The following is a 25,923-nucleotide window of genomic DNA, read 5'->3' on the forward strand; positions in this document are numbered from 1 at the left end:
TTTGACATGTGCGTTCAGAGATATTCTTGCATATCTTGGTTGTAACGAGTGGTTATTTGAATTACTGTTACCTTCCAATCATCTCAAAGAAATCCAGCCACATTCTCCTGACGTCAACAAGGCATTTTCACCCGGAGAACTGCCAGCCACTGGATATTTTCTTTTTTCAGACCGTTCTCTGTAAACCCTAGAGATGGTGGTGTGGGAAAATCCCAGTGGATCAGCGGTTTCTGAAATCCTCAGACCAACCCATCTGGCAACAACAACCAGGCCACGTTCCAAGTCACTTAACCCCACCCCCCCCCCCCCCCCACAGTTATGATGCTCGGGTTCAACTTAAGCAGAGTGATCATATCTACAGGCCTAAATGCACTGAGTTGCTGCCATTTGACTGGCTGCTGTAACTTTGTGCTAATAAGCAGTTAAAGAAGTGTACCTAATGAAGTGGTGTGAGTGTATTTTCGTATGTGGTTTAAAACTAATGACTTTCTCCAAGTTTACATTTGCAAAGCTTTGTTCAGTGTTGGCACACATTGCTTTTTTTGGATGATGGGTATCAAGAATGGTTATATCCCTTTAATAAGGAATCTGGGTCATAATTTTAAGAATACTACAAGATTTCTCAAAGAATACCAGTGTTTGTGTGTCCTTTTGTTTCCCTGTAGAATGACAAAAAGAATGAAGGCTGCATTAGTTTCAAGGACACAAAAGAATGGCTGCTTTATTAAAAACTCCTATTATATTCCTCAGGCTCAGCTTTCATGGTATTAAAATTAGGAATAGTTTTAATCACTTCTATACACTGGATTGACCCACAGGTTGCAGTTTGCCACTTGTCTGACTAGATGGCGCCCTTGCTTTAAACGTAAACGTTTTAAATGACTATCCAAAGGTGCGAAGGCTTTCATGATGCATAAAAATTTTGGCCCTAAGCTTTTTCATGCACACTTGTAACTAACGCTCCCACATAGTTACCTAACCTCCCTTTTATACTGGCAAGAACTTGTTTACTTATTGAAAAGCACTGTTTGTCTCAGATAAACGGGTCAAAAGTGCATGCACATGCGTGTGTGTATGTGTAATTAAAATATATATAATATATGAGAGATATATAGATAGTATAAAATAAATGTGCACCATACTGGAGTTTATATACCTTGCAGTAGCCATCCATAAGTCAAACATTCAAATCCCACAGCTAAAGTAAGTTGTGTGTCTGGCTATCATTTGAAAATTCAGTCACACGCCTCCTGTGTGTGGGTGTGCCAGCCTGATAATTCAATATTATTCAGGATCTTTCAAAAGTCACATGTAATATACTGTATAGACAAATTAAAGGAGAAGCTAACAAGGTATACCTTAGTAAGGCAATGCACCCACTACAAGCTGCAAATAACAGCTTCATGACACTGTGTAACATGTTGGTCCAGAATGTCTCATAGATACTCAACTAGGCTGAGATTTTATGACTGCAAAGGAAAGGAATCACATCCATTTTGTACATATCAAACCATCTGCGTGCCATATGGCTGCATTGTTTTCCTGGAAGAAACCATCCTTATCTGTGCAGAATTCTTTAATATCAAATGATTTAAACAGTATCTGTCAGTAGAGCATTGTATTGACTTGCAGTGATCCTGCTAAGGGGGACAAGTGGAAGCCCAATGCCAGAAAAATGCCTTCTGCACCATAGCACAGCCACCCTATCCCTCACTGCAGAGGATCACAGTTCATGTTTCACTGTCTGCATATATATTGGCAACCTTCCAAGGTATACATAGGAAGGTGATAAGTCATTTTATAGAGGTTTAACTTCACACCTATTCTGTCCATGTAGTTCATATGGCCGAGCTATAATTGGCAATGACTGCTTTCACTTGGTATTACATTTTTCCAAGGCTATGGTGTGTTTTGTGCCAATATTGATTTCATAAATATGAAATACAGCTAATGTTGCATGCGGTTGAATGCTTCCCTAATGGGAGAAAATGTGGCAAAGCTTTAGAGTGATATATGGCTTTTACAGATGCTATTACTGTAACTCTGTCAAGTTTATGAGCAGCTTGTCTTTCAATAGTCCTAACTCACTTCTGAGTCTTTTCTCGGCAGACATTACTCACTCCTCATCTTTAACGCTAGTCAGCAACTTGACAACCACTCCACTAGTGACAGTGACACACATAAGCAAAACCTGGGTGTGGTACTGACAACTAGGATTGTTGCCTAACAAACATAGGCTTAGTTAACAGGTTTCTCGTTTTATTTGGTGTATTTTGTGTTGGAGGGAAATCCAAGTCTGTGAATGTTGGCTGGCGGAAGTTGGCAGCACTTTTTTTTTAATTCCAGTATAAATATGTTCAGACAATGCCACCCCTTCCTGGGTAGTTTTACACTATCAGTAGATCAAATAAAAGTTTAATGTTCCTCCCACTATTTTTTTCTCGCCTGATTCCTTGGAAGGGACACTCGATGTATCTGAGTGACTGTTTTACTCATAAATACAGTTACACACATAAAATGCAGGCACGTAACTCACATAGGAGTAGTTTATTGCCTTTGCAGTGTTCAGATGAAGGGTGTGGTGGGAAAATGTTACCTGCAGAAACTTTGCCATAACAATCCGGTTATGCAGCAAGCATGTGCTCATATTATCCCCCCCCCCCCCCCCTTACTGTTTCCTTTATCTTAGAAGTGCGCTTGTGGGTATCTCTTTTATTTAGTCTTCCTTTTCAATTGTTTTTGCTCTTTTTTTTTTAATAGTACGTAAAAATTTTTTTTTTTTTTTCAGGTTCATTATAACTGACCAAAATTTGATCTCTATTTAAATGTGACATTTCAGCTTCAGGAACTGCATGTTTTAGTTCATTTAAACCTTAATTCTTTGATAATATGGTGTTAAATATGTCCTTTGTTTCTGTTTTACACAAAATTATATAAAAATAAAATAAAATTTGTGCTGATTGTATCATCAAACAATGGGTCATTTTTGTTTGTCCATTTTACATCATTGTCTGATATTGAAGACATTATACACACAAGTGTGAAGGACTTAAAACAATAGAGGAGGTGGGGGGGCAGGTTATTGCATTTACTTGAATGGAAGGACCTTAAAAGTAACATCTTTTGACATAAGCATTTTTTACTTTTTTATACAGAACTTTTTTTATACAGAATTATGTTATTTAATTAAAGACCTTGTAACTGAAGGAATGTTATGGCTTATAGAAAGCCGTCAGTAATAAGAATATCAGCAATACCAAATGAAAAGCTGTTTAAACAAGAAAAAAAAACCTAACAGTGTCCTTTTCAAATGCGTCATTTGTTGCATGTGTGACAAAATGTGTCACGGTAAAATTTGCAATTACAGGTGTGAAAAGTTCCTGTTTGTAAGATCATATTTTGTATGTAAGATTGGGTGACTATAATTGTCAAGTACAGTCCAGCAAAGATAATAATTTTCCTCTGAAATGTAGGATGTAGGATATTTCAAATTTATTTATTTACTTTGGACCATACTTATAAAAAATATTTTCCAGCTGAGTTTATCATGGTTTAAGATGCAAGACACAAAACTTCTCAAAGTAGCAGCTGCACTGCTAAACAGGCTGAACATGCTCCTGTACACCCCCCCCCCCCCCCCCCCCCCCCAATTTGAATATTTGCGCGCATCCTCTTTTTGCGCCACACTTGCACGTATGTTTCGTACTGCACTATGGAATTCCCGTCTTCCTCCGCTCATCCTTGCACACCGCACCTTAAGTGAACTGGGCGCGGTTCTGAGGGTGGAGTTTACCGTCGCTTCCCCGGCATCACAATCTGCATACTTGGGACGTCCGCTGCAGTTGTCGGCGCACTTCTTCTGCGGGCCTGCGCTGTTTCTGGAACCAGATTAGTCGATCCGTTCACAAGAGGGGTGCTGAATTGGGAAGATGATGGCTCCGGATCCGCTGCGATCAGCGACGACCGTCGGGGTCGTTGAGGATACTTCGCTCGCGCTGCCCTCCGACAGCAAGTTACGCTCGGGACAGCAGCGCGTGCTGGACCAGGTTCACAGCATTAAGAGGAGCAAGTCCAAATACGGGAAGAGTGTCAGAGCTTCCTCTCCCACAAGTATGGAAATTACTTTATACAAGAATAATACCGCAAAACACGCGTATGTTGTAACCTTTTTGGACGGCGGTGTCTCTCGTCCACTTTAACCGAGCTTTGCGTTACCTGGATAAGATGCGTCACACAACTTCCCCCATAGTGGCAGCAGCGTAGCTTAACGGGCTCAACTGCTTTTTCGTTTGCCAGGTTTTTGTCTAACCACGATGCAGCATTAAGATTTGTTTGTAGGCTAAAAGTGGGGGTTCGCATATGCGTCGTTTCAAGGTTATTTAGTGTGTGAAACAGTTTTGTTAAAAAAAAAAAAAGACCCTCAAGTGGTCACTAGTGGTCGGTGCTAGCAGGTATCAGAATTGTGTGAACGGTGATTGGCGAGACCAAAGTTTCTTCTAAAAATGAGCTGAAAGCTGGCTGGGATTGTTTAACTAAGATTTAACAGTTAACAAACAGTGGTTAGAAAGCCGGAGTTGCGCACGCAACTTCTTCAGTGTACAAAATAACTGCGAGTGCTTTCTGCTAAAACTGTGAATTATCTTGAGTATTTTTTTTTTAATTCCCTAAAAAGACTTGTTGCTGTTCACTTTTAACCTCCATCGTAATGGACTGTGTGATGCTCAGTGATAGTGTGTGAGGTGTGTTACAAGTTGTGTTTTTTTTTTTTTGTCATAGTTCCACTAGCAACTTCTTAAAGGTGGGGGGGTGGGGGGGAAGTAATCTTTTGATTTGTTGCATTACTTCTACCTGTGTGTCTCTCAAAGATTTCATCTGCTCTCTATCACATCTGTTCTTTTAACAGGCCCAACTTCACAGGCTTTCACAAAAAATGATTTTGCATCATTCAAGTATTCTCCAACCAAAGCAAGTGACACCTTCCAGCGCAGCAGATCCACCATGTCAGCAAGCACCAACAGAGAGGTAAATTTTTCTCCCACGGACCAGCAGAACACAAACCTCTTCCCCGTAACAGAGGCTGCATTAAAAAAACAAACAAAACAAATCTTTGGTGTTAGTACAGTCGCAGATACTTCATTCTTCTGCTGACCATGTTGTCTGTTCATTATGCTCACACTAAAAGATTAATTTATTTGCAAAGGGCTGCCACAGGAGATGGATCCGTATATTTGATTGAGAACAGATTTTTCTTTTTACACCAGATGCCCCTGCCTGACGCAGCCATTCCTGGGATTTGTGTCTCCTGCCGGTCTCAAACCGGCGATCTTTTCTCACACTGGTCAGAATAAATAAGTCATGATTGAATACACATCATATAAGTGAGACACTGCTGAATATTTGTTGGGTTAAACACCTTTTGTCTCCAGCGACACATTAATTGAAATCAAAACAGTTTTTGATTCTTCTAATGCTCAGCAAGAGAGCAAAAAAAAAAAAAAAAAAAACTACACTTCCCAAAATGTTCAACAATTCCTTAAGGAAAATTCCAAAGAATGTGCATTTGTGTTTGTGTGCACAACATGTGTTTGTGTGCGGGTGTATGTGTGTGTGTGTGGCGCGGTTCTGTGCTCCACCCTCCAAAATGAGGGGTTTATGTTTCAAAACTCAACTGTGAGATATTTGGGTTTGATGAAGCAACTGGATGCAATCTCAAATTCAAGGAGGATGCCTATTAGTGCACATGTTAGTGTGAACACCAAATAGGAGGGTGTGTTCAGTCACTGGTTATTTACAACATTGTTTTAGGAAATGATGACACTGTTGATGGCTCAGTGTTGTTACATGGTTCTCCTTGTTTTCATACCTAAGGTCAGATCAACGACTTCTCGCACCATAAACACTGAAAAAACTATGCATGTGTACCTGTATGTATGTGCATGTGTGTGTATATATCTGCAGGCACGAATGCGTTTCTGCATAGCGCAGTGTTGGTGTGAATTTGCTATTGTTTTCGAATGTCCTCCTCAACTTCAGTCTTGCCAGTAGCAGTCAGGGTGAAATCCCTCATCTGCACTACTGGACTATTTGAAGCTTCATATCTGAGTGATATGGCGCGTTGTGGGTTTGTCGCTGCGTACATGTGTGCATCTGTTAATATTTTTTTTTGCTCTGGGTTGGCCTGATTTGACCTGACAGTGAATTGAGGAATGTCTAGGGAGTGTGCTGTTGCTGGTGAAGACTCATAATGGTCACATCATGAAGCGCTTAGGTCACAAGGTTGTTCTCAAATAATCCACAGGACAAAAAAATAACACAGAAGTTACTGTGTGAAAAACTTGCATGCAGCATTTTGAATGTAACATGTTATACAGTACAGCGTTTACAAGCATCCCTTGAATTAGGTATTTAAATAATAAAACTATTTATGGCTTTGTTAAAAAAAAAAGAAACAAACTAAATTAATCACAGTCTTAGTGTTTGTGCAGTTTGTAATTTTTCATGTAGTTCTGCAGTATTGCATGTAGTGGACTAATAGAGCCATGAAGATAAATGGATTATTGTCTTTGATGCAAATTACAATCTTTTTATGAACCTCAGAAGTTACCTCAGCCTGTGTTTGACAAGACTTTATGGACTGTGAATACGCTTATTCACAAGACAAGTTCAAAAGGTCACTGCTCGCTTATTTGAAACAGACTTTTACAATTTTTTTTTTTCTTTTTTTTTAGGCAGATTATGACAGTTAACGGGTCAGTAGAAACACAGACCGACACCACTCGATTATAATACTTAGTTTTGTCCTGTTAAATAAATTTTGTTTTACTCACAGGTATCATATTTTCTCATTTATGTCTCCTATTTAAAGCCTTTATTTTAGCAGTTTTTCTTTTCTTTTTAGTATATTGCCAAAAAAATGAAACCATGTGCTGTTGGTCTGTGTAGTCTGGACTTGCTTTGCTAAATTTACATTTGCCAGCATTGTCCTTGTGAGTCACTCAGGCCACAGCCGCATGAAGGGAGCACTGTGAGAATAAACACCTTCAGCTCTTATCACGTGTACTGTTGACAGATCTTTCCTGCACCATGTTTTACTATCTGGCTCACGTGTGGATGGTAACTCAGCAACCAGTCCGGTTAGGAAGAGGAAAGAGCCAGAGATAAGAAAACTCCTTTATGTGGCTGCATATGTGTGTCTGTGCCACCTGCTTCACCTATAGCAGGTATCCCTTCCCAATTAAATTGGTGAATCAAAATGTCAGCAGGAAGCTTTAAAATAAGCTGAGACAGATGGGTTTCGGGACATGAGAAAGACAAGCATTTTCCTTTCATCCTTTCTGGATTTCTCATTTTTGTTCAATTTTTGAAACAAGCCAATAGGAGACAAGTGTTTAATTGGGAGGATGACTAATCAGTAAAGCATTAGCGAGACATGTTGGGTCCTTTCCCATACTTCATGGGATTGCTCGCTAACGTGTTTTACACACACACACTACACTCGTATACTACAAAAAAGCAAAAGCTTATTAAATTAATACGTAAATGATGCATAATTATGAGATTAAGTTGTCATTTACGTCAAAATTGCGAATACAGGTTTAGCAGGTGCTCGGTCAGACTTGTGCACACAAAGCTCCTCTGTTTGAAATTGTTCTCATGTACCGTCAGTCTTAGAATTCGGGCGGCTTGGGTTTTAGTCTCAAATGACGGATATTTTGTTACACTGGCATGTGTGATTGTTTGCTTTATTCTGCGCGTTTCTTCAGTGTAAAGTGAGCAAAAGAAGGATGGGAAGAGCCATGCAGGCTTTGTGTCACGTCAGGTTTCCCTGTTTTGGGTTGCTGGGGGATCTTTGAAAACTGTTCTTTTTGGAAAGCTGGTTACCTACCTTATTTTGTGACCTGGTTTATTGCCACAGGGAAGCCTTGAAGTTAAGGTGTTTGGAGCTATACAAATGACACATTGTAAGAAGTCCATAAGTTCATAATCCTCTGGAAAAGCAGTAATGCAAACCCTGCTGGACATTAAGTAATCTCCTGTGTCAAACATTTCCTTTTTAGACAAGCATGCAGAAGAGTCGTACTCTATCCACTAAAGCTTCTAGAGGAAGATATACGAGTACGTCCGGTGTTTGGGAGCAGCAAATGAATGCCTCCACCTGGCCAAACAGTGGGCTGAAATCCAGTCAGAGTGACCCTGCCTTGGCTCCACCTTTTTCTGTTGTCACTGCACCTAGCATGGTGATCATTTCATGTTTTACATTTTCTCTGTTTTATGTAGTTCACATAGAAGTACTAAAATAGCATTGTAAACTGTGTTTGTTACTTTCTAGAGAGTGAAAGGGCAGATGGCACAGGGCCAAAGCACCCTTCAAACTCGAATAAATAGACACAGTGTTTCATCAATGAGTAATGGTAATCCGTTGACCAGCAGCCAGTCACGCATGGTCCGCATGCTCTCCAACAAGTCTCCCAGTGAGGGCAAGATGGGCACCATCAAAGCATCCAAAATAGAGCAAAAATCAATGTAAGTTCACCTTTATCTCAGGCATTAAAATGTAGTTCAGCATATTTTAAAACTAAAACTTTTTAAATTAAATCCAATCTGTTTACTGAACTCACAAGAATTGTTTTCAAATTTCATACCCTTTCTTTCATTCCTGGGTGCATTTCTCCAGGACAAACGCTACAGAGAACATGCCAGACCTGACCCTGAAAGAGGCCGTGGAGTTTCTGTCTCACCCTGATGAAAATTACCAGCAGTGGGGAGCAACCTTCATCCAGCACACCTGCTACAGCGATGAGTCTGCCAAAACAGAGGTCCAAGCAATCACACAGAAAACCGATGTACATGCACACACATGCCCGCTTAGAATTATACTGTTTGTGCAAAGGTAGTCTTGTGTACTAGTGATGCATGTGGAGGAACACTCTGAGAAAACGCCTATGTAAATGTCTGAAAGAGAATGAGGGAGAATGCATTCTTCCCCGCAGCTGACTTCTTCCTCTTACTTGTCAGTCCGTTGCTATCGTTGTGCTATGAAAAATGTCCTGCAATGCTTAGAACAAAAACAACAAGCAGGTCATTGATAAAATATGTATATTGTTCATTACTGGGACAACTGGGCATCTTTGAGAAAGTAAAGTTTTTTTTTTGGTAAAATGCAGAACAAATTTAAATTAGTCAGTGTTACACAGTCCCATAAGTAAACATAGGTTTTCATCCTGGTATTTCTTTTTCGCTTGTAAGGCTCTGGACCTTCTGTATATGATCCCACATCATGTTCCCACACACAAAGATCACGCATGTGTGTGATGCGCTGATCATTTTTGGGGTGACAGTCACTTTGTGTGCAGTTAAGCTTTAAATAAAAATGCATGAGTATCCATCTGTTTCTGAAAATGAGCGAATATAAGCAATGCAAATACACAGTTAACATACAAATAAGTAATAACCTCGTAACTACATTTACTTTGACATCACATCACAAAATTCACTCCACCTCTCCTCTATACAATTCTGTTTTGCAGGTTTCTCAGCTCAAGGGTATTCCTGCTCTGGTGACCCTGCTGAGAAGCCCCAGTCCTTCAGTGAGCCAGGCCGCTGCTGGAGCTCTGAGGAACCTGGTGTTCAAGAACAACAATAACAAACTTGAGGTTCAAGACTGTGGTGGTATAGCTAAGGCCCTTCAGCTACTAAAGGAATCAGATTCTACTGAGACCCAGAAACAAGTTACTGGTAGGACCTTTTACTGAGATAGAAAACATTAACATATCTAACAAATGATTAAACTTCGATGTGTATGGATTTTTTTTGTTTTGTTTTATCTTCATTTTTTAAGTGTTTTTTGTTAAGATATAGAGATCATGCGAGTTGAGGTAATATCTAGTGGTTAGCATTTTTCATATGGAATCAGGTATACCTGAAGGTACAAACAGAAAAGTGAGTATTCTTAGTTCTTATCCTTTGCCATCTGGGATTTAAAGTTAACGCAATATCATGTCCATTATTTTCTTTCAATAGTTAAAAATGAGAAAACTTGTCTTGTGGAAGGTCCTTGTCTTCACCTGTTTGTTATGCAAACTTGTGAATTTACTTCAGTAGAGAAATAGGAATAAAGTGATAAGTAGTAATAATTCTGATAACAAGACAGACAAATACTGATGATGGATGAACCGTCTTGTACTATAATCAGAAATGAACAGTTTGGATTAAAAAAAAAAAACACGTGTTGCATGTATTCTTCTTACTTGTCATATTGTAGGCCTGCTGTGGAACCTGTCCTCTGCCAGCCAGCTGAGGGGCGAGCTTACACAAACAGCACTGCCCGCCCTAACTGAAAATGTGGTGGCGCCATTCACCGGCTGGTCAGACAACGGTGTCAGCAGCTGCATTGACCCTTACGTCTTCCACTGTGCCACAGGATGCCTGCGGTAAGAGTGTGTCTTAGTCAAGGATTTGTAATGCCTGTGATCAGTCAATTAATATTTTTTATACAGTACCTATGAAAGGGATTTATGTATATTATATACTCAGTTTTCACTTCATTTAAGGAATCACATGCTCGCTGAAGTCAAACAGAAAATATAAGCAATGATGATTTCACGGTGTATGTAGGAACCTGAGCTGTGGTGAGATGAAGCAGAGGGAGGCTATGAGGAACTGCCCTCACCTCATCGACTCCCTCATGAGTTACATGCAGTCCTGTGTGGCAGAGGAGAACCCTGATGACAAGGTAACTGAACACATAGTTACGTCTTTTGTTTTCTTCAATCTTTTGTTTTCAACAGCCCCCCCCCCCCCAACACTTATACCTGACTGAGCTGTTTGGATTCACATCTGGTGACGCATCCTCGTGTACTCACAGTAGTGCAAAATTTCTCTTGCGTCTCTCACAGAATGTAGTCAGTCCAGAAACTAAATTTATCTTTATGTTTGTTTTCTTGAAAACATGCCTTTGTGAACGTATGTATGCACCCAGCCAGGTTCATAAAACCACAAGCTAATTATATGCACTTATTGTGCAATCCGGCTGGATGTGTGTATGTTTATGGATGTGTATGTGTACCTGTAATTTATGGAAGTGTCAGGTGTGGGTGTGTCCCTAATTCTGTGCTTGCGTTAGTGCAGAGTTTACACAGACTTCAGTTATTGAACTGAAGCACATAATTAGTGTTGTTGTTTTTTTTTATTATTATTATTATTTCTGTAATGGACAGACAGATTACCTCACTGCCTCAACTGTAGTGAGGAGGACAGGAAATAGAACTTAAGTTAGCTCAAAGAATACTTCCCATATGATCCAGATATAGAACAGTTAATCACAAATGAAGACTTCCTTTGTTTCATAGCAGTCTATAAATACGAGCATGTGGTGTTTGTTTTTTATTTAAATTTAGGAAACACATGACACCTTTGCATTTACTATTAATTATGAATTCATGACCATTATTAGATTGAATATCAGTCTGCGTAATAGCCTAAATACTTTCTAAACACCTTTTTAGCAACCTGAAAGGATGACTTTTAAACCTTTGACTTTTCAAACAAATTTGTTCCATCTGTCATCATCGTGTGTGGGCTGTGGTTCTTTCACAGGTACACTGAAAAATGCAGTCATCTAAATCAGATTAACTAATTGCTGCCCAGTTTTCAGTTACAATTTTTGGGCAAAATAAAGGCTGCTGCTGGCCAGCCAAATTTAAGCCAGAAAACATCAGTGCTAGTTTCAGTCTCTTTGACACTAGCGAACCTACATAAAAATGGCACGTAAAGCTGCTGGCCAGTACATCAGCAAGTAGCTCTGGTATGATGTGGATTTATGAGTCATGGCAATAATGCCTTTTAATGTACTTTTTGTGAACTCTCTCCTGTCCTTCAGTCTCTGGAGAACTGTGCATGCATCCTCCATAACTTGTCCTACAAACTGGAGCAAGAGTCCCTTGGGAGTTTCGACCTGTACTACACTAATAGAAACGCCCAACTTGAGGATAGGAAAAGCCCCACAGTTGGATGCTTCAGCCCTAAGAGCAGCAAGGTTCAAAAGGAGGTGGGGCTCAAACACAATGCTTATACCCTATTCCGTTTGTTTGAGTGTGTTTTGCCTAAACTTTCGTTCTCTGCTCTTCGCAGTTTTCTTTTGATACTTCACGAGTGCTTGATGCCAGTCCCCCATCGGGTGTAAAGTGGTTGTCCCATCCTAAAGCTATAGAGACTTACCTTTCCCTGCTGGATTCATCCAAGACAGATGGCACTCTAGAGGCCTGCTGCGGTGCTCTGCAGAACCTCACTGCCAATAAGGGACAAGTGAGTACTAAGAAGTTAATTATTAGGATAATGATGTTCATCTGTAACAGGATTATCCCATATTGATTAAAGAAAGAGCAAAAAGCAAGAAAAACTGCTGACTAAGTTTTGTGAAAAAGGGTGGAGTTTATATTATAGTATTATGCAAGTATGACTATCTGCTGTTTCCTGCAGAGCTCAGAAAGAACCTTTTGGAAAGTCTAATCGAACCTCTGCAGGCATCAACTCTAAATTTGCTACTCCTCAGTCATTTACATTTGAAATCTGATTAAACTTGGCAAAAAATCTCTTTGGGTAAAGCTCTATAAAATAGGGGAGACAAATTTTAGATTTTTAGGTTTTTTTTTATGAATTTTTGAAAATTTTCAGAAATACTGTACATTGATGTTTACCTTTGATCCCTACTCCTCCTTTATTCCGATGCTGGCCCTTTTGAAACTTGGTGTGAGTAATTAATGTGCAAAGTGCTACAAAATGCTTCAGGCAAATTTTTATTTTCTTTTTATTCTTTTTTTTTTTTTTTTTTTTACAATTTTTTTTTAAAATTTTGAAGATATACAGTTGATAACTCTCCCTTATTTATTATCTCAGTCTTTTGAAACTCATACAAAATGCTGCAGATGAATTTCTGATTTTTGCCTTTTATTCTTTATGAATTTTCAAAGAATCTGTGCGCTGATGTTTAACTTGAGTTGCTACTCCTCCTTTATTGTCTTATTCTTCTGAAACTTTGTGTGAGTATTCATTGGGCAAAGGTCTACAGAACAGATTTTGAATGTTTTACTTTTTTATTTTTTACAAATTAGAAAAATTTGCAAACAACAAAAAAGGAAGTATCTGCTCAGTGATGATTGATCTACGGCCAAATTAGTTTCCTTTTCCAATATATCGGAACTTTTTGCAACCAGCTCCAGGGAGCCGGCTGGCCTAAACAAAATGGAGAATTAATGAGAATGTGTCTGACACAGGATGTCTCCTTCTGTGGCAAAGGGGCAGCTGAGGCCAGTGTCTCAGGCTGGTTCTTCCAACATTGTTTGGAGTTCAAATGTGAAAATGGTACACTGTTACAAACACTGCTAAGCATTTTGACTAAGTGTGCTGCAGCAAAGGACTGTTTGAAGACAATAACCTGTTCTTTGTCATAAACATCTGTTGTTTAGCGAGTTGCTGGCCTTTGCACTTAGTCCATTTAGTCCATTGTGAGGTGCTGTTCATATTTTTTCCAATGCTGGGAGAAGGTTCATTTAAGATCTGGCAAATTTGCAGCAAGTTTTGCTGTTAAACATAACAAAACAAAACAAAATATAAGTATAAAAAGGTTTTCTGTTGTTTTTTTCTGTTTTCAGGGGTCAGATAGTATTAGCAAAATTTTGGTTCAAAAGTCCCTGTATCACTTTGTGCCTCTGCTGAAGTCGCCTAACCAGAACCTTCAGAAGACTGCCTTGTCCTTGCTGGGTAACATGTCTAGGACCAGCACTTTGCAGGCCACCATGGGTAAGTGATGAGTCGCTGAAAGAGTTTGAATCTGTGGTTTGCAGGTGCATGAGTTTAGTCCAAATAAAAGCGCTTTACTGTTTTCTTTTTAGCAAAGGAGGTGTTGCCTCAGCTCACCGAATTCCTAAAAAGTAACACCAGTCAAATGGGATATTCGGATGAAACCATAGCAGGAGCTTGCAGCACAGTGCTGAGACTGCTGTCAGCAGACAGTGAGGTCAGCAAGAAGGTCATCACTAATGGAATGGTTGCTTCACTGAGTGACCTCAGCGAAAACAGGTCAATATTATTTATTTATTTTTAACAGCAGTGACAAGTTTCAGTGTATTTCCATGACTGATGACTTCTTCTCTTCTTTTTAGGTCTTTTCCCAAAGGCAGTAAAGCAGCCTCGGTGCTGCTGTGCAGCTTATGGAACGACAAGAATTTGCAAAGTGCTGTGAAAAAGGTAAATTAGAAAAAGGGGGGGGAAAAGGGCTAATAGTAAAGCTGACAGTGTGTTCAATTCTCTCAGGATGACACAGAATGAACATATTGCATTTACGTGCCACATTAGCTCAAACTTCCTTGCATGAGCACTGGGAGGGCCCAGCTTTATTGGGTGGACAAATGGGTGGGTGTATATTATTACTCCTGAGGCTCACACATTCACTTTCCCTTCCCTTCTGCCACACCCAAGACATCAGTGAATACAGAAGCATTAGACTGGAATCCTGGTAGACTGGTTTTCAGTGCTCATTGTCTCATGTGGAAGGAGTAATTCATGGTAAATCAGGGATGTGGCCCCAAAAGTGAGAGCTTGAGGTGGCAGAGAGAAGGAATATGAGACACTTTCTTCAGATATATGCATCTATCTGTCTATCTATCTGTCTGTCTGTCTGTCTATCTATCTGTCTGTCTGTCTCTCTATCTATCTATCTATCTATCTATCTGTCTGTCTATCTATCTGTCTATCTATCTGTCTCTCTATCTATCTGTCTATCTATCTGTCTGTCTGTCTCTCTATCTATCTGTCTGTCTGTCTCTCTATCTATCTATCTGTCTATCTATCTGTCTGTCTCTCTATCTATCGTGGATCCATGTCACTAGTAATAAAAAAATGTGACAGATGCCAGAGGCTCCTCTGAGTTGCTGACAAAGTGCATTACTGCTCACAATTAAGGCAGGGGTGTGTCGCAAACAGTGTGTGTGTATGCGTCTGTGCAGCATCCTTAACTGATTTAAACTTTTTAATCCACAGTTGGGGGTAGGCAAATCAGTCTTCGTCAATGACACCACAACAGCAGCGTACTCCCAGCAGCTTGATCAACTGGATCGGCAGTAATAGTTCTGAAAGGTATGATTCCAATTCTCGTGTCTGTATTTGTTCACATTTGTCTCGTCAAAATGAAACAACTGAAAAGCCAAAAGACGGTTTTAAGATTCAGCTTTTTTTTTCTTTCCTTTTCCTCATGTGCTTGTGCCCATGCTTGCAGATAGAAACCAACGTGTTCAGACACTCCTGTGGCCACACCCTTGCGACGAAGACAGAAAGAAATTTTTTTTTTTAAATTTACGCTCTTTATTAATAACATTTTGAAAGAACCTGGCAGTTATTACTTATTGATTGATGCATTGTACATACTACAATTAATTTTATGAATAATCCTGTGGTCTGTGTGTTTGGATAGGTTTCTGTATCTGTAGCCAAGTAGGCTGAGAGCGCTTTTTGGAAGTGTGTGTGTGCGGTGAAACTGACTTGTTTTAGGCTGCAAGTCACAGTGTGGACAGACAGTGTTATCAGCCGCAGAATGTTACTTTCAGCGATTGTTCGGGTTCATGAATGCCAATGTGTCTGCCTACAGTGACTGAAAGTTATATATAGAGAGAGATCTGAGCAGCCAAATATGAAAGCTTTGTGAAAAAGTTGCAGTAAGATGAGAAGTATATGATTTAAAGAATGTGTTTTTAAAAATATTATATCCCCACCACACACTTGTTTATTTGCTTTAGTGAAGATAATGGATTTTTCATGTTAAATGTACAAAGAATGCATAAAGGGGTTTTATAGAAAGGATCAAGCAAGCATTCAGTTAAAGTAAACAAAAGCAATACTTTGGTTTCCAAGGTTAGCAAACAAGCGCTGTTTCTAATGTATATTTCTAATGCACTTTTATTTTATTAACAGTTCAAATCCGTCACCTTAAAATTTTAAGCACTAGTTCAACATTTAAATGTGCCGTTTTGCTTTCTTCGCGATTAGCATCATGTTTGTTTGTACATTAAATTTGAAGCCACAGCTGGCAGCCAGTTAGCCTAGCACGAAGACTGGAAACAAGCAGACAAACCTAGCCTCCTTCCAGAGGTTACAGTTACACAATCTGCTTACCTCCACCTCTAAAGATCACAGATTAAATCAATTGCATCTTCATTATTTAACCCATATAAAACAGAATCATTGACAGGGTTTTGGTGATTGCAACTTCATTTAGATTATGACATGATAAACAGTGAAAACAGGTCACCTTTCCATAGAGCCAGGTTAGGACTTTCCTCTTGCTTCAAGGCTTTGCGCTAAACTAAGTTAACTGCCTGCTGGCAGTAGCTTATACAGGATATAAGGTATCCAACTTTTCAAGCAGCTCTTAGCAGCATATTCAGTTTTAGATTCTTCCATAGTGATGAGTGCCTTGTTCACAACTTTTTTTTAATGCTGTATATATTTTTTGTCTTTTAATTATTGCTTTGTGTTTTTGCATGCAGTGGGGAATTGGGGAACAGATGTGCCAAAAAAGGATCATCTGGCAAAAAGTGATTTCCAGGATTTGCCAAAAAATGATTGGCTGTATTTAAACAGTTGCAAATGACTTTTTGGCTTTTAATCTGTGAAACATATTTCAAACATACCTTTCATGAATGATATCGAGTCATTCTGAGTGATAAACACGATTCCTGTCACAAGGTAGAAGCTGCAATCAGTTTTTGGCAAAGTGACTTTTATATATTCTTTATTGATTAGGGTAAAAAGTCATTGACATTAAAAAAAATACTTTTTTTTAAAAGAGAGATCTGGCCAAGAGGGCAACAGAAATTACAACAAATATAACATCACTGTTCTATAAAGAGATTTTAAGTGGCCAAAAATATGGTATACTATAGGTAAAGTAACACAAAGTCATAAAGATACTTGCAGAACAGGTTGTTTCTTTATTTTACATGTAAGCCCTCCATCAATCCTGTTGACTGCAATTTATTTAGCAATAATAAGCAAAGACATTACACATATAAAAAACACAAAGAAACACTGAAAATCACTTTTTGGTGCAACAGGTGACATAGAAAGACTGGAATGTAGCACACAACATCTAAGCATCCGTCACTTTCATTCACAGATTAACTACGTGTAGAAATGTGGACCAGCAGTAAATCATCAGTCAGCGGTTAACTTGGCTGAACTCCTCTGAGTGTTCTTTGACACAATTCAAACGAGCACTAAGGAGGTCATGAAGATTTTGTGCCTTTCAACAACTGTTTAATGAATTTAGTGAATTGTGTGCGCCAGTCGAGGGAAGAGCAGCTGCATTTACAAGTGTGTCGTGTTTAATAGTTTTTTTAATTTAAAAACGCAAGCTTTAGAAAAGAGGTCATTACAGGGTGTCTGCCATCACATCCAAACTCCCTTGTTTATTGAAAACAGATTTTAAGTCTTTGTGAAAACTCAAATTCTTTTGGGAAAACCCAACATTACAAATCACAAAACATGCCTGCCGTGCGACAAGGCGGTAGGAAACTGTGGGGATTACACAGGGCCACACAGTGCAAGGCAGCGGATTGTTTTTCTGCTTGGGAAATAGCCGTGTTGAGGTTCACTCACCTCGGGAGGATCAATGTCAGTATTGCTTAGAATGTATTTTTTGGAGAACTGTTTGTGTTTTTGTGTGTGCACGCGCGTGTGTGTGTGTGTATATGGCATATAATTAGGAGCCTTTTCTGTCGCTCAGAATAAATAAAATATGCTGAAAACATTGCAGTGTTTTTTGTTTTTTTTTTCCATCTGCAGCTACCTTTAAAGTAAATCAGTTTGCTAAGGAAACATGCATGCATGCTAATATTTAATACATCACTCAGCTTCATTCACAATCACGATTTTCATATTTGAATCAGTGTGAAGTGAATATAAGATTCAGAATCTGCTGTTGTGATTAGTATCATTTTGTAGGAGGTTTGCATCCTTCAGATTTCGTTTCTCTCACTGACTGCACCCTTTGCTTTCTGTTCCTCCTGATCCTGGATCAGGCAAGTTTCAACAAGGTGCTTTTGGTCAGTGAATAAATCACAGGCTTTGTTTTTTTTTTTTTTGTTTTTTTTCTCTTTTTTTCACCCTTCAAACCCCAGAGGACCCTGAAAACTGTGAGAAACAAGACTTTTTCTGGGCATCCTGTCTTTTTGTTATCAGTAACGATGTGACAAAATATTGTCAACCACTGTTGTGTCTGCCGCTTTAATTTTTGCTGTTAAAAATACAACACACTGCTGGCACAAAGAAATCCTCAGTGCCTTGTTTTAGTGGTATATTTTTGGTGTTTTTTTCTCCCAATTTATTGTGCATATTTAGCTTATTTTCAAAAATCTGGCTTTGGTTTTATTTGTGTCTGCGTATTTGCTGAAAAACAGTTTTTGTCCTACAAATATGGTGATGCACTGGGGCGCCTGGGTGGCTTAGTGGTGAAGCCAGCGACCACATACACACGCCGCGTTGCGGCGCGGGTTCGCATCCTGGCCCGGCGCCGATTTGCCCGTGTGTCTTCCCCTGTATCTTTCCCCCATTTCCTGTCTCTCTCCACTGTCACAAAAAACCCGCTGTGGCCAAAAATGGAAAAAAAAAAAAAATATGGTGATACACTTGAAAGGCAGTTAAAGGAGGATCTTTTTCACAAGAAGGATTTTCCCACCTGCAATCTGTATAATGGAAATTATTCATTCCCTTTCAATTTTGTGTGTGGGTGTGTGCATAGGTGAATATTGGGTGGATGTCTGGGTGTGAGCTCAGAAAGCATCATGTCAGCTGCAGTCATGTCGGAGCCTGTCTTTCACTAAGAGGATGTCTTTGCTTTAAGCTTTCTGTCATCAGGGCTTGCGTGAGTTTGTTTTTGTTTTGTTTTTTGAGTGCCAGCAAAGCAACACATGCACACTGTGAAAGAAAAGCAAGTCATTAAAGTGAGGCTGTTTATTTACAATTTTAAATACTTATATTATTATCCTGAAAAAAAAGTGAAGAGAAAACTGGACCCAGCTCGTGCTTTAGGTGATGGTATTACTTAAGGAAATGGGTGGGACATGGGTGTGACAGCAAAGCCAGGGCCTGGTTCGAGGCAGTGGCAGCGTGACAGGGCTGATGATTATGCCGCTCAGTCAGCACATCAGTGTCTATTTCCTCAGTCCTCTCTTGGTCCTCTTTGACCTGTTAAAAACACAGAGAGGCTGTGAGGCCAAAGATTTGGGCATAACTTATTTGACACAAATCGTATTGAGTTTGCACTCTTCAGTTTTAAAATCTTCCACTTGGGCCTCATTTCCTAACAAAAAAAAACGTATCTTTCAAACAGTGGCAGAAATGAGGCAGGAAGGGACTAATGGAAAAATGTTGTGAAGTCACCTTGTGTGAGATTCATGACCCAGCAGTTCAGCGGCTTCACTCACAGGTTTATCTAAAAGGTTTATCTAGTCTGTCCTCACCCTGCTGAACCGCCTCCGGACTGTGTTGTTGTTTTTTTTGTTTTTTTTTCCTGCTCTTTTCTCAATTTTTTTCCCCACTTGTTAGTTACTCAACTCATTTCATTTTCTTATTTTTTTCTATTCCCTCTCACCTCCTTAAAACATTTGTTGCTTATTTTTTTATGTGATGCTGTTATTCTTATTGTTTATGGTTGTTGTTGCAGTCACCAACAAAACAATTCTTCCTCTCTTTAATCCCCTCTGGCTCTATCTAACAAGTGTGACTCATCACCACCATAACTCTCAAATCATGTTATTGTACCATAACTAACCTCTGTCGCATTTTAGTATGTCTTATGTCCCTCTTATTATCTGTGCACTCTGTCCATGTCAAAAAAACAACAAAAAAAAGTCAACCTGTGCGAAGGCTTTGTTCCACCATTTGCACCTATCTTGGGCTTTTCTCTTTTCCTTTTTAACATTTAACAGGCAGATTATAGTAGGTTGAAAAAAATTGATTTAGAGTTTGTCCTCACATTTTCTGATGGTCGCTCACACGATTCCTCAGCACATTAATCTGGAATGAAGAAAGCGTGCACATGTCACTCTGAGGAGGTCTCCTTGATGCTATGGCTCGATTTCTGTAATATGTTGAGCACGCACCTCATATTTCTGTCTGGTGAATTGGTACTGCAAGTCAAACTTCTCTGCCTCCAGCTGGTGGATCCACTCACACAGCTCCTTAGCTTTCTCCCTGTAAAACACAGACAGGAAAATTATATTTTACATGTCTTGCTATTATATTGAGGATTATTTTCATGATCTTATGTGTATCATAAAGAAAAAATGCCTTAGCTATTGTGTGATATGGTATAATGATAAATCTCCACCTACTTGAGTCTTTCCTGACTCATGTTCTCGATGTCCAGTGATTTGCGTCGTTCACTCAGGATCTTCTTCTTCTTTTCTCTCTCTGTCTGCCTCTTGCCACTCCGTTTGTCCGTCTTTTAAAAACAAAATGAATTCTGTTTATTTTCTACATTATCATCATTTTACTAGTCTAACCTTTTGGAAACCCCCAATATTAGAACTCCACTGGCTCACCAACTTTTGCATGTATCCTCCAAAGTGGAGGCTGGTGAGGGTTTTCTTTTTCTTTGCATCATCCTCTGCCCTCTTTTTGGCCTCCTCTTCCTCCTTGCGAATTCTTTCGTCCTAGAGGAACACGAACCCAGAGAAAGAGACCATCCGGGATGAAATGTGGGCAGCTTTATGGACTGTGTTAAAGAACCTAGAACGGGACTCTACCTCAAGACGCTTCTGTCGCTCTTTCTCTCGCTCACTGCGGATTCTGTGCTGCTCGGCTCGCTCAGAGCGACGCTTCTCCTGAACAGCAGATCATCACATCTCATCGAAACAGATCCTAAAGCAGATCTCTGATGCTTTGTTTGTGGAAAGTGGTTTACATTTGACTGGCTATAGTATAATGCACTTACGATCCTTTCTTTGAGCTGAATGAGTTCCTCTTCTTCCTTCTTTCTGCTTTCAAAGTGAACCTCGATTAAAGTTTGAAGCTCCATCAGGTCCTTCTCCATTCTCTTGCGATGTATATCCTATTGGATTCAGAAAGCCAATGCTGTGTTACGCTTATGCACATATTTGTTGTTGGTCCTAAATTGAAAGCAGGCCAAGAGAAAGAACTATACAGGGTAAAAGCATCAGGGACATGGCTACATCATACACCAGGAGACAAATGCCTATTCACAGTAAGTACTGTACTGTGTCACTTACATCAAAATCAACCTTCTCTCCATCTGGGATCTTAGGGGGAATAAGGTTTGGCATGATAAATGGCCTGAAGAAGAAGAAGAAAAAAAACCAGGAACTGACATTGAGTTTATAACCGTGAATCAAATTATTTTTTTAAATGAAAAAAACAAAAACAAAAGGAAAATTTAATTGTGATGACAGTTGGTGTGAAAGGATTATCAAAAACAATCAGCAGGTGCCAAAGAAATGTCCCCTCTGTGTGCTTTCACATGTTGCTGCCTGTTGCGACTGAGAAGTATCTGTATAGTTGCACTATTGCTTCAGTATAGTCCTTCTTCATGTAGACTATATATAAATATAGCCTACATGAGTATATATATATATATATCATTTGTTATTCACCGCTTTAACCTTTATTTTACCAGGAAAATCCCACTGAGATTAAAAATCTCTGTTATAAGGGAGTCCTGGCCAAGACTAGCAGCAATATACAGAGTTACATAAAAGCAAACAACAACAGACATAAACAACAACAGTAAACATAGAAGGTAATTAAAACTGTTAGACTTGAAAATTAAAAGATCTGTATTTTAAAGCACATCTGCATTATATATAGTTATAGTAGTGTAGTTTGTTTTCATCCATGTGTGTTACTTGCTTGAATTTCGGTTTGGCCTCCTCCTCCTCTGTTAAGGAAAAACAAAGTAGAAAGTACAGATGAGCCAGTGCAAACCACACATAAATAATGAGCCCACACAAAAACACTTCCTAATTCTGCCTGTTCTGCCCGGGCATGATATGGGAATGAAGTCTGTTTACCATTTGTGCTAATAATAATAATAGTAAGAAGAAGATTGTCTTCTTCTTTGGTCTAGTATGAGTTATATCAGTGCAGAGTACATCCAAGAACAACAGATTCACAAAATGAAATTTCCACTCATTTACCTTCTCCCTCCTCTGCCTCCCCTTCTCCATCTGAAACCAAAATAATATGCTTGAGTGACAGTTTGTGATGGCGTGCCTCAAATGAGTGAGGGTTACGCCACAGTAAATGGCAGTGATTTAGGAGTCCTAATGGATAAAATGACAGAGCAGCGTGACTGAAAAGAAGAGAAAGACTGAAAGAGAGCACAGAGAGAGTCAGGTGCGTTTGTTTTGTGTGATATGAACTGTTGCTTCATGTGTCACGTACTAAGAATGCACTTGGGAGAAAGTTAAACAGAGATGCAAACACTGATAGTAAATGGTGTCTTGCCAAAGAAGGTATGATCTCTGAATGACCCAAATAATCCTTCCGGGTTTTTGATTGTTGTTCAGATTAGACTGCAGCCTGTGTGCGACTTTGATGCGGCACAGTGGTGCCATAAACTAAATGATGATACAGATACGGTGTTTTTGTTGTTTACATCTTAGTTCAGAGTCTTGGCATCTAAACAGCACACCCGATGCTGAGGGGAACAGCGTATGTTTTTCAGGGTTTTCAGAAACATAAATCTGGAAATGATGACTGTTGTGAATATTACATTTCACATTAAATCATCCTGTGATTATTGTGATAAAGTAAGGAAAAGTCATGGGATCACTGCAAATCAGTGGCATTCAATACCTGTTTTCACACCTAAAATGTTTGCAAGTCTCTAGACTGCAGTGCGAACACAGGCACTCAAGGTTGATGCTCAACCTTTTAGTTATTGGGGAGAAAAAACAAATCAGGCAGTAAAATGTCCGGATGCTTTGTGTGGAAGTTTTGTGCAAATTAATCTGCTACTTTTGAGATGTCTGAGGACGAACTGAAGTCATCCAGCCAGTTGATAGACCCAGACAGCCATCCTATGCTGCCAACATGGCTCATTATAAACTGAACTGGATAAAAAAAAAGGGTGCAGCCTTTTTTTTTTTTTTGGCATGCCATCTAGTCGCCTGGCTATTGTATTTATGACAAGTGACAGCTCACAATTACCTCACAGGGCGTTAATTTATAGGTATAAATGAGCCAAAAGGTGAGAATAACTCCAACATCCCTCCCATTTTGTATGATTTAGCTGTGGAAGAAAGTGAGACACCAAAACCATATAAAACACCTAGTTCTGACTAATAAACAAATGCCTTAGGCCAGGGAGGGACTGGAGGCCTGGGGATTACTCTCAACCCAGCTGGTGTTTCTGGTGTGACTAAGAAAAGCTGCATGCTTGAACCTCAAGTACAGACTCTCACATACCAACGTGAAACGTGATTGAGATAACACATTATCTCCCTGTCTGCCTGTGACTGATGATTACTGGTAAAAATACATTAATCATCACTGTGTTGACAACACAGACCCAAATCCACTGTTTGTCCCATTAGCTAATCGCTGACAGAATCTCTGACACACACTTAACTTTTAATAGCTACCTTGCTCTTCGTCGGCCTCCTCGTCTGCAGCAGGTTTGTCTTCGTCCTGTGGAGCCTCTGGAGCAGAAGAAAGCAAATAATGTAAAATTTTGACTCTTACGAGATCTGAGCAATCACTCTCCCTGATCGATAACCTCTGTAAGGTCATGTGAAAGAAATGAGTCATCTGCTAAACACAATTGATAGGTTTTGTGTGTGATTCTGCTAAACATTTTGTATCCACATCATATATTCATATTCATAATGTTAGTTTGATTGTCTATAGAGCACAGGTTCAGTCCCACAAAGAGAAAACATCTGCACTGTTTCCATGTCAGCAAAATCAACCTGATGATTGCTGAGAAAAAAATAAATCTCCCCAAAGCTCAAGTAGTACCTTCCTCTTCCTCCTCCTCCTCCTCCTCCTGCTCCACCTCCTCATATAACCCCTGATCCCCTGCTGAGCAAAGCACAGAGCTGGTTAGCAAAGCAAGGAGCAGTAAGTAAGTAAGTAAGTAAATGAATGCATACATAAATCTTTTTCAAAGCACAGTGAGATTAAGCACAATTATTTAAAATGCAATCATAAATGAAGCTCAGTCACAGCCATGCTGTTTATCACAATGGCTCTCAGGATAAATGGCATCCGCCACTCTTCCAGCTGCTCTTCCAAATGACACCTGATGTGTGCTATTGGAACGTGACAAAAAGCATTCATTGATGACCTTCAGGCTCATTTATAAATATCAGTCCTTAAGCTGTCAGTACCTTCAGCGGCCTCCTCTTCTGTGTCGTGCAGCCAGGGGAATGCACAGAGAAACATTTGAAAAATCTTATCACATAATGAGCAACGCAGACTGTACAAACTTGTTTGTAGCATGTAATGTCATTTTGATTCCAATGTTTCACTGATTACAAGCAACTATAATATATGCTTTTGCTGAGCACATTGGATGTTTGCCGTCAGTGCTGCAGGCTCTGTTGGATGGAGGTACACATATTTTAGCCCAAACTGAGATCCTTACCTAAATCTAACCAAGTACTTTTGTTACCTAAATCTCACCAAGCTGCAGCTCAAAAGAATATTAAAGAAAACTTTCCGGCAGGAAGCCCTTAAGGCAAACTTTTCCCACTAGTAAATCTTGACTTGACACAGCATTTGTGCTGCTTTTAATCAGGTTTAACATGAAAAAGGTGCACACAGTAATTCTGCACTGCTGTAAATTGCTCATTTATGTGGGATATATATACACATGAAATAACCTCCTACAGCTCTGAAGTTGACAAACAGGCTGAACGTTTACATTTGAGTTATAGATCAACTTGACATTTTCATTCAAACTAAATACAGTTAGGAACATGTTCTTACATTCCTCTTAAATCCTCGCAACAGTGCACTGAATATACAGTACGGCGGTATTGGGTTTTTACATTAGCCTCATAGGATTAGCCAAGAGAATACATTTGCCTAAACAACGAGGTTTTGATTTTAACAGCAGATCGTATCTTTCAGTACTGTGACTGTATTGTGTCTGGTGAGTCATGATGAGAGGTCTTACCTTCCACCTCCCTGTGAAAATGAATCACGTAGGTGCGTTACTATTGTGATCCAAAAGACAAATACATGGCAGTACGACATATTATAATACAATTGCTGCAAAGAAACTACATATCTGTGATGAATATTGGATGTATTCACGAGACAAATTTTCTAAGTATTTTTAAGTAGAAATGAGATTCAACCTACTCCTCATACTCCTCCACCACTTCCTCGTTGTCTGACATGATTGGGCGCGTTCAGGTGTGCAACAGCAAAATCTGATTATCTAGAAAATAATGCCAACAGTGAATTTTTCATAGAACATATTCCCTTTCACTTTCTCTCCAAGCCATTGAAAACTACAGTATTTTCTGGCATGAATACTGCGTTTTGGCTGCACACATATAACATTACAGTTAGTGAAAACATACCTGAAGATCTGATGAAGGGATGAAGAAAGAGACCTGGAGAGAGGTCCCAACAGGAGCGTGGGGCGAGTGTCAGAGGGTGAAGGACTGACTGTGTTGTGCGGACGAGGCTTTAGGACCCCTTGTTGTGTTATTAATAACTTTCTAGATAGCATGTACTCTCCATTATCACTATTCCCCAAAAAGGCCTCTGTGTGCGTGACTGTGGTTTGCAGCGCCAAAACGATCACAGACAGCTGAATCGCTCACACTCTCACTCACAGACACACACGTTCTGTTTTCCTTGTATGGCACCTTGCTGTAGATGAAACACAGGCATGCC

At 39.5% G+C, this 25,923-nt stretch overlaps 2 protein-coding genes across 7 annotated transcripts; one reads left to right on the forward strand and one right to left on the reverse strand.

The window, feature by feature from the left end:
* Window positions 1-3,804: 3,804 nt before the first annotated feature.
* pkp1a (plakophilin 1a) lies at window positions 3,805-17,791 on the forward strand. Of its 2 annotated transcripts, none has more exons than XM_030733245.1 (15): window positions 3,805-4,110; window positions 4,904-5,022; window positions 8,058-8,237; window positions 8,330-8,523; window positions 8,675-8,816; window positions 9,528-9,735; window positions 10,262-10,430; window positions 10,615-10,732; window positions 11,879-12,046; window positions 12,130-12,303; window positions 13,650-13,797; window positions 13,890-14,076; window positions 14,160-14,244; window positions 15,037-15,132; window positions 15,272-17,791. In XM_030733245.1, the coding sequence occupies exons 1-14, from the start codon at window positions 3,930-3,932 to the stop codon at window positions 15,118-15,120; spliced, it is 2,157 nt and encodes a 718-aa protein (XP_030589105.1). In that variant the 5' UTR covers window positions 3,805-3,929; the 3' UTR covers window positions 15,121-15,132; window positions 15,272-17,791. The 2 variants fall into 2 exon arrangements, with proteins under 2 accessions (XP_030589105.1, XP_030589106.1); XM_030733246.1 differs by having other exon boundaries at window positions 3,930-4,110; window positions 15,276-17,791.
* A 779-nt stretch (window positions 17,792-18,570) lies between these two features.
* Window positions 18,571-25,737, reverse strand: tnnt2a (troponin T type 2a (cardiac)). 5 transcript variants are annotated; one of them, XM_030733270.1, is made up of 16 exons: window positions 25,605-25,737; window positions 25,381-25,459; window positions 25,193-25,203; window positions 24,402-24,416; window positions 24,031-24,093; window positions 23,655-23,711; window positions 22,206-22,235; window positions 21,919-21,946; window positions 21,282-21,345; window positions 20,987-21,103; window positions 20,799-20,876; window positions 20,595-20,705; window positions 20,385-20,494; window positions 20,154-20,244; window positions 20,027-20,067; window positions 18,571-19,236 (listed from the first exon to the last, which is right to left on the reverse strand). In XM_030733270.1, the coding sequence occupies exons 2-16, from the start codon at window positions 25,416-25,418 to the stop codon at window positions 19,203-19,205; spliced, it is 888 nt and encodes a 295-aa protein (XP_030589130.1). In that variant the 5' UTR covers window positions 25,419-25,459; window positions 25,605-25,737; the 3' UTR covers window positions 18,571-19,202. The 5 variants fall into 5 exon arrangements, with proteins under 5 accessions (XP_030589130.1, XP_030589129.1, XP_030589131.1 ...); XM_030733269.1 differs by having other exon boundaries at window positions 18,572-19,236; window positions 24,031-24,090; window positions 24,402-24,419; XM_030733268.1 differs by having other exon boundaries at window positions 18,573-19,236; window positions 24,402-24,419.
* Window positions 25,738-25,923: the final 186 nt, after the last annotated feature.

Source organism: Archocentrus centrarchus, chromosome 7 (genome assembly GCF_007364275.1).
Source record: "Archocentrus centrarchus isolate MPI-CPG fArcCen1 chromosome 7, fArcCen1, whole genome shotgun sequence".
In the NCBI taxonomy this organism is placed as follows: Eukaryota; Metazoa; Chordata; class Actinopteri; order Cichliformes; family Cichlidae; genus Archocentrus; species Archocentrus centrarchus.